General features: G+C 35.8%; 1 protein-coding gene across 5 annotated transcripts; it reads left to right on the top strand.

Moving 5' to 3' along the window:
- Positions 1 to 245: 245 nt before the first annotated feature.
- On the top strand, positions 246 to 6,941 carry LOC104116366 (protein FLX-like 1). 5 transcript variants are annotated; one of them, XM_070192565.1, is made up of 7 exons: positions 246 to 386; positions 1,764 to 2,388; positions 2,468 to 2,631; positions 3,284 to 3,384; positions 3,526 to 3,628; positions 5,044 to 5,098; positions 6,640 to 6,941. In XM_070192565.1, the coding sequence occupies exons 2-5, from the start codon at positions 1,787 to 1,789 to the stop codon at positions 3,616 to 3,618; spliced, it is 960 nt and encodes a 319-aa protein (XP_070048666.1). In that variant the 5' UTR covers positions 246 to 386; positions 1,764 to 1,786; the 3' UTR covers positions 3,619 to 3,628; positions 5,044 to 5,098; positions 6,640 to 6,941. The 5 variants fall into 5 exon arrangements, with proteins under 5 accessions (XP_070048666.1, XP_009625498.1, XP_018633258.1 ...); XM_009627203.4 differs by having other exon boundaries at positions 6,636 to 6,941; XM_018777742.3 differs by having other exon boundaries at positions 3,526 to 3,653; positions 6,636 to 6,941.
- Positions 6,942 to 8,065: the final 1,124 nt, after the last annotated feature.

The raw sequence follows: 8,065 nt of genomic DNA, 5'->3' as shown, positions 1-8,065 counted from the left end.
GAGTGAATTCGATAGGTCCATATTCTTTAAGAAAATAATATCTGAATTTACCTCTTAACTTTTAATTATAATTTAAAACTATATCATCGATTCAAGAACAAAAAAAAGAGACAATTCCCTGATGACGGGTAATATTATTAGCTCAAAAGTTAAATGAGGGTAAATTTGCTCAATTTTGGGGTACTAGAGGACAAATTTGTCCCTATCCCAACACAAAATAAAACTCAAGACCGCCTAATGTAAATTGTAAAATAGGCAAAACCGGGTTCAAACCCAGTTCTTTTTACTGAAGAAGGGGAGGGCTTTCGCCAATTCTATTCCTCCGCAGCAGCTGGGCACCACTTCTCCTGTATTTTGCAACTCCTAACAGCAACCTGTGTAACAAGGTTGGTGTTTCAATCTCCTTACATATTCCTAATCTGGTCCTTTATTTCTTTATGTTGTCTATTTTACCAAATTTTATAGCTGTTCTTGTTCTAGGGTTCAGTTTAATATCCTATAATCAGCCTCCGGATATATTTCATGCTTTTCGATTGAAGAGCTCAGTGCTCACCTATTTGAACTATATCTATGTGCTTAAATATTTGAACCATGTTTCATGATTCTTGATCAGATTGAAATATCGAACTGCACTTTTGTTTCTCTTTTTCTTTATTTAGTTTTTATTACTCCTAGGACATTTGAGTTTGTTGTAAAATTTTATCAATTGCTCACAGGCAATGGCGGAACCATAAATTTATGCAAGGGGATTAAAAAGACTTAGCATGTCACACTTGGGGTGTAAACCTGACCTAAAGCAATTTGTGAACTCCTTTGCCAGAACACTAGAATTTTCCAGATTCAATAGTCTATAATTCTATATCAACAACAACTATGCCTCAGTCCCAAACAAGTTGGGATCAGCTATATGGTCCTCAATTCTTCATTCAAGCTCAACCCACATAATCATACCATATAAAAATTAAAGTGGAAATTAAGTTAAATATATATAACTTAAATATATATACTTAACAACAACAACAAGACTAAATCATATTTCCCTTAATAGATATCACATATACAGATCTTTTACTTCCATTATGTCCCATCTTTAACTAAGTTTGCATTGATCCCAAGAAATTGTAGGTCTTTCGAGACAACTTCCTTACATTTGATTTTAGTCTACCTTCTCCCCTTTTTTAACACCTTCATTTATCAAAGTTTCACATCTACGAACTGGTGCATTTGTTGGTCGACACAGGACATGACCAAATCATCTCAAGCGACCTTATCTCATTTATCCTCAATGCGTGCTACTTGCACCTTCCGGCAAATGTGGTCATTTTCAATCTTATCTAATATGTATGATTGCACATCTATCTTAGCATTCGCATTTATGCAATACTCATCTTGTGACTATATTGGCCAAAGAATTAATTTTTGCCCTATTAGCACAGGATTTCCCCAAACTCTACGGTGTGGGATAATACTGGGTATGTTATTGTTGTTGTAGCACAGGATTTAGCTGAAGCCCCTTGGCTCTATATAAATCTGCTCCTGTTAGGGGAGTATTTCCTTTCGTTTCTCATTTCCTTTTCTCTCCCTTGCCGTGGATTTTTATGACCACGGCTTGAGGTGGGGATGAAAGTCATATACTACCTCCCTGGCCACCCCTCCCCCTCATTCCTTCACGGTTTTTGTAACTTAATCATCTTGTTTTCTCATTATGTTTCGGCTTGAATTGGTTTCCGTCTTCTAACGAGCATCTTTGATCTCTTCATAAGCAAGACAAGGTAAAACAAAGAAGATGTCTGGTCGAAACCGCGGGCCTCCACTTCCAATGAAAGGTGGTCCTCATGGTGGACTGCCTCCGCCAGTTCATGAAGCCCCATTTGCTATGGGTCGCGTACCACTGCCTCATCCTGCATTGCTTGAAGAAATGAGAGAGTCTCAGTTTGGAATGGGCTCGCGATTGATGCCTCCACACCCTGCTGCTCTTGAGGAACACCTGGCTACTCAGCATGATGAGATTCAAGGTTTATTAGTTGATAACCAGCGGTTAGCTGCAACTCATGTAGCACTAAGGCAGGAATTAGAAGCTGCTCAATATGAACTTCAGCGGACTGATCATTATGCCCGTTCTTTGCGCATGGAAAGTGATGTGCAAATGAGAGAACTATATGAAAAGGCTGCTAAGATGGAAATGGATCTCCAAGCAGTGGATGGTATGAGGTCCGAGCTCATGCGTGTACGCTCGGATATCAAAGAGTTTACTGCTGCCAGACAAGAGCTTACTGTAGAGGTGCAAAGGATGACCCAGGATTTTACCAGAATGACTGCAGATATACAGCAAACTCCAGCAATAAAAGCTGAAATTGAAGGCCTAAAACAAGAGCTGCAGCGAGCAAGGTACTTTTTCTTTAAGTGAATTTACTCTATGTGGAATATTTCCAAATTGATAGTTTCTTACTGTACTCTTGGCTTATAGGGCCGCCATTGAGAACGAGAAGAAGGGATATGCAGAAAACTATGAGCATGGTCAGGTTATGGAGAAAAAATTACTGACGATGGCTCGAGAGCTTGAAAAACTTCGAGCTGAGGTTGCTAATGCAGAAAAAAGAGCTCGAGCAGCAGCAGCTGTTGGGAATCCAGGTTTGTTTTCCCCAGAAATCATAGAACTGTGAAATACAGACATGAAAAAGCTCTTCAAAAGATCTGTTTTTGACAAGTGCAAATTTTCCTCGATGCTTTGTCAAAAAAACTTGTGGTTCTCAGTGGAACTGTATTTGCTTGGTAGTAATGCAAAATAAGACCTGGAGAGCACTCTTAAGCGTGAAGGAACAGTGCTTTTGTTTTAATGTATTAACTTGCTCTATGGTTCATTTAGTCAACTTATTGTCTGTTTGATTTATTGGTTCCTATTAGGTCATTTCTAAGAATGTTTACCTGTAGTGGACAGTAGAATTCATTAAATTTTATCGGTGGTTTGTGTCCCTTCAATCTTCTTTCAAGTGTATTAAAGTTGCTCCAGAAACGTTGTTTAATTTCTAGTTTATAAGAAAATAGTGGGAAATGGTTTTGAAAGATTTTTATTGGAGGTTCAAATCCCTGAGAGATTAATATGATATGATTGCTCCAATTGGCGCCCGTTTAATTTGGTTTTTATACACACACATCTAACATTGAAATTTCTAAGTTAAGCTTATGTTCTCGCTGTTGTTGCTTTAGTCTTTCTCAAATTTATTGGACGAATTGGCATACTGGTACTCTACCAGTTTCATGAAATTCATCTTTATTTCTGCAGGTGCAGGGTACAATGCAAATTATGGGAATCCTGAACCTGGTTATGCAGCAAATTACTATCTTGCTAGTTACGGAGTGAACCCTATGAACCCTGCTCATCCTGTAAGTTATTCTCTATTGTGCATTTGGTGTTGATGGGATGAAAAAGTGTGCAGAAGGATAGAATCTTTTGCTCTTGTTCATCTGAAGCATTTTTCCTTTTAGTACTTTTTTTTTCTAAGTTTAGTTTATTTTGTATTTTAGGTGCAGGGTGGTGCTGAAGGTTATTCTCAATATGGACATGCACCTGGTGCTTGGGGTGGTTATGATGTGCAGCGAGCTCAAGGACCCAGATAAACTAGTTCATGTAGGCTGCGTTTTGCTACTTTGTGGTACTTTAAAATGTAACTCAGGATTAGATTTGAAATTTTATCCTGAATGATTTTTTGGAGAAACAAATTTTCTTACCGGGATTATTTTTAGTGTAGTTGCTGCATTGCTACGTGTGAGAAAAGTTTTAGGTGTCTGGTTGGTTTTTCTAATGTCTGCTTTATCTAAGCTAGATAGTTGTCTGGAAATTTCTGCGAGTTAAGTTTTTGATGTGTAGTTCCTTGAACTTTAGCCTCGTATTCACTTTTAAAGAAAAGTAATTTTACCTCTCTTTATTACATTGCACTATTAGAGCTATCTTTCTTTTATCAGATTCAAAAGCATGTGAAACCTCTGGAGAAAAATTATCTGGTTTCTCCTGAATGCAATGGGAAATAAAAAATTTCATTTGTTTTTACTGATTCCAGAAAATGGGAAAGAGAGTTTTCTTTTGTTGTGAAAGATGATGAAGTCACTTTATCGAATATAAAGGTTCATTTGTTGTGTTGGTTGTCTGTTACGTCTAAAAGTGGGTGAGCATTTTTTTATGAGGATCACTTAAAAAGCTTCCCAGAACTTTCTAGTTTCTAGTACTGCTTGTCGACATTACAGGGTACATCATTGGTTTTATCATTTATGTTAAATTTCGCTAAGTTAGTTCCTCCTTGTTTCATGGATCCTAGAGGGCATGTAACGGTTGCTGTCTTATGTGTGAGCTGTCTTTCACGTAATATTTTTTTGGGGGTGGGTGGGGGTGGGGGTGGGTAATGTCTAACAAACTAGTAGGATATGTTTGTCATTAAAAGATTACAAGGATACTCTGTCTATTGGCCAAAAGGATATTGGTTTTGTTTATATGTAGTCAGATGTGGTAAATTTAACTTAGATTTTATTTTAGCAGTTTCCATGTGCCTTTACTTTTAAAAACTTATCTGGGGTTCTGGTTTTCGACTTTAACAGTCATTGAAGTACTTGGGGCTTAAAGTCTGCTTGCAAATTTTTCTACAACCACTTATTCTTGCACTCTGTCTGTGTATCAAAGTTGACTATGTAAAGACTTCCACTCTGCCGTGTTTTTGTTTTGTGTGCTGAAAATAACCTTAGTCCCAAAGTGTTGTATAAGGTTACACTGTGGATTTAGGTAACAAACTTTTATGTCGAATTGTGTGATAAATGTTTTTTTCTTGGCGTTGGCTGACTGAACGTTGTACAAAGATTTGTTTCCACCTCAGAAGTTCTTTAGGTCCAATTTTGATTTATATCCTTACAATAGTTGATGTTTTCAGTATGTATGATGTATGAATTGTGGTGTAGATGCTTTAATATTCCCCTTTCATTGGTATAAACTCTTCTTGCTAATTTTTAGTACCCGTGCGTTGTCATTTATATTCTAATGCTCTTCTTTATTTCCAGGTTACAACCAATGTCTAAATGAGTTAATGCCCGACACTTGAGCATGAGATTTTGGGTGAGTTTTTATTCAAAGTTTTAGGTTTTATTTGGTAAAATACAAAATGTTTTCCTCGATGAAGTAATTGTGAGTATTGACTGTCTTAAACATTCTATAACGGTTTCCTCAAGGAAAATATTGACAGCAACTGTGGTAAAAAGACCCATACAAGGGGCTAAGTTATTTTGTTCAATTTTTTTTCTGATAAGCTAAGGTAATTCTGTCAACATCTAGTGCCAAGAAGGTACTATAAAAGTATAATAGGAAAAGTGTAAGTTCTCTGCTAAAACTCCTGCATTAGAGAATCCAAAAGTTCTAAAAGGTATGCTGAGTTTTCCAGCATATTGCCCTTACACCAAAAGTGTAAATATTGTGAACATCTATACTTGACAAAAGAAATATGTTGCTTCTTTCCTTCAAACAGGTAACTCATCCTCCAAGTTTCCTATATCGGCCCTCCATCTCTCCAGAACTTAGTACTCTTTTCATTATCCACCTACAATTTCATATTTTGCTGATATAACCCCCTCCCAGTTTACAGATTTGCTTCCACACTGCAACTTTTATCGGGCATAAGCACTAGCACCAACAATACTTTTTACCATATTTAATGATAATTACCTCCTGCCAGAGTTCCTCACTATTCTCATTCAATCTCCATTACCATTTGTATAAAAGGCTCTTGTTATAAGATTTTTGATTCCCGCCCCACCTGTTTTTGCTCTTGATCACAGTTTGCCAGTTTACTAGGTGCATCATTCTTTTATTAAGTTCCCTCATTGCTTCATTTTTTGTTCTCCTGCTCCATTAACGATCCACTAATATGTAAATGTTACTTTCACTTTACCCTTCATAACAAATGACCATAACTAAGCACCAGCCTCAGTGCCATATCCTCACTCTTCATCATAATTATGCGCCATTGGCCTTTGCTTCTAACCAAACTCTGGAAGGTAACTTCAAGAAAATATTTTCTTCTGTGTGCACTTCCCAAAGAAGTTTCTTTTATGGAGAACATATTAAGTCATGCCAAATAGGTCTGCAATTGCAAAGTCATAGCTTGCAGAAATTGGTCGAGTTGTCTTCTCAATATAGTATCATTCATTTTTTTCAAATAACTTTAGAAAACCCATGGCAAGAAAGGAACATCTAATGTAAGTTAGTGTACTAACATTATTAAGAGTTAATGCCAACTAGTTGTGTTGCATATATGTGTCTTTTGCTTCCGTTGTATTATGTTCTTCCCTAAATCTGCATGGATTCCCATATTTGGCAATTTACTTGAGGCAACTTCCATCTTATCTGGTTTTTTCTCTTTCAAAATGATCTTAAATAAGTCATCTGCTTTTGATTGTAATTTAATCATGAATTCAAGATATCATGCTTCCCTTTGCGAGACATTGTTTTTGAGAAGACCTTAATTATCAGCTCACTTGCATCAGCCCTCGAGATAACTTGAAGTGGAAAATGCAAGAGTCTAGGTACCTAATTATGGACAGAATTGTTGGTTCTCCATATTATCTAAAAAGTTATTTGTTCTATGGCTATGCAACAGGTAGAATCCAGCGGCTAAAGTTGTATTTATATTCAGTCTGCCAGATCTGGCGGCAACTGGGCACACTTTATCAATTATTTTGCACTTGTACGAGCCAGTGTACCAGTTACTCAATGGCAGTGTATTTGTTTTATGAAAAGATTTGCTCGGGATATTCATCTTCTTGTGAAGCAGTTTTGTGGCTCTTCTTTCAATTCCTACACTTGATGTCTGCTCCCTTTTGTCCCAAACTAGTTGTGCTAACTTGAATTTAAAATCAACTTTAAACACTTTATAGTCTATACTACTTTAACAAGTGCGTACCAATTTATTTTCTCCAACATTGAAATATTGAGTTTAGATATCGTTTCAAAATCAACTTAAATGATGGAAGGATTCTTTAAATGGATGATCAGACAATATTTTTATCGATCAAGACTCAGAAAGAACATTGTCCAACACTTAAACAGGACATCATTGATCTTGCTGTTTCAGAATTTGCACCGAAGATATGAGCTATAAGTGAGAACCATGTTTTTTTTGACTTCGAGTCTTCTTGCTTTTTCAGATCCAGAATCCCATGCTATTGTATTCCGAGCCATGGTTTCCCAGTTGGGAAGATGCATAAAAGAAAAGAAATGTAGAATATGAAAACAAGTTTTTATTTATACAAGTGAAACGAGTGAGTACATTATAGGCATAACATGTGAGTTTTTTCAGTCACTCATATGTAACCTCCTATAATGGTTGATCACATAAATCACTTGTAGCAGTTGAGTGTATGTTTCACTTTTTATGTGGCTTGACTTGGCATTGTTGTTAAGATTAAAGTCAAGAATATATATATATAAATGATTAATAGAAGTGGGAAATGAAGAAAAGCTGAGGCGAAGTCAAAAGTTTAAATTGGGCATTCGGAGGAGAAAATTGTGTTTGAATTTCCATGCCATCCTCACTTCTACTATCGAGTAGTCTCTTTCGCATTCTCTAGTTAACTATGTGAATGTAAAAACTACTACTACATTTCAGTTCTAAATAAATTAGAGTTTACTATATGAATTTTCACTGACCATATTTCTCAATTTAAGGTCAATTTACATCATCGTATAAAAAAAGTTAAAAATAAATTAAAAATGTACAAATGATAATAGCAACAATATTACAGGTCTCTATATTTCTAATGGCATATCAATCTATAAAAAAGTCAAAATACTCCTAGAAATCAATAGGTTGAAAATCATCGTACTAACAAAACTTATTTTGAACTATAGTTAATTATGTGAATGGAAAAAAAGAAGTTAAAGAGTTATATACATATTAATTAGTCATAAACTCCGTGACATTCTATTTGATGTGGAGAATGGAAATTATTCAATTATTATTCTGTAGTCGGAATTTTTTGAGTTTTTGCTAAATTTTTATCTGCAATTTGATTTGAAGTTTTGCAGTTT

The sequence above is a fragment of the Nicotiana tomentosiformis genome, unplaced genomic scaffold (assembly GCF_000390325.3).
Source record: "Nicotiana tomentosiformis unplaced genomic scaffold, ASM39032v3 Un00351, whole genome shotgun sequence".
NCBI classification, from domain to species: Eukaryota; Viridiplantae; Streptophyta; class Magnoliopsida; order Solanales; family Solanaceae; genus Nicotiana; species Nicotiana tomentosiformis.
The sequence above is the reverse complement of the archived record's forward strand: the minus strand, read 5'-3'. Positions and strand labels throughout refer to the sequence as shown.

Excerpts from the sequence above, each read along its gene's own strand:
- LOC104116366 (XM_070192565.1), top strand. The coding sequence starts at position 1,787 with ATGTCTGGTCGAAACCGCGGGCCTCCACTTCCAATGAAAGGTGGTCCT. Across the intron at positions 2,632-3,283 it reads AGCAGCTGTTGGGAATCCAG|GTGCAGGGTACAATGCAAAT; the intron begins GTTTGTTTTCCC and ends TTATTTCTGCAG. Across the intron at positions 3,385-3,525 it reads CTATGAACCCTGCTCATCCT|GTGCAGGGTGGTGCTGAAGG; the intron begins GTAAGTTATTCT and ends TTTGTATTTTAG.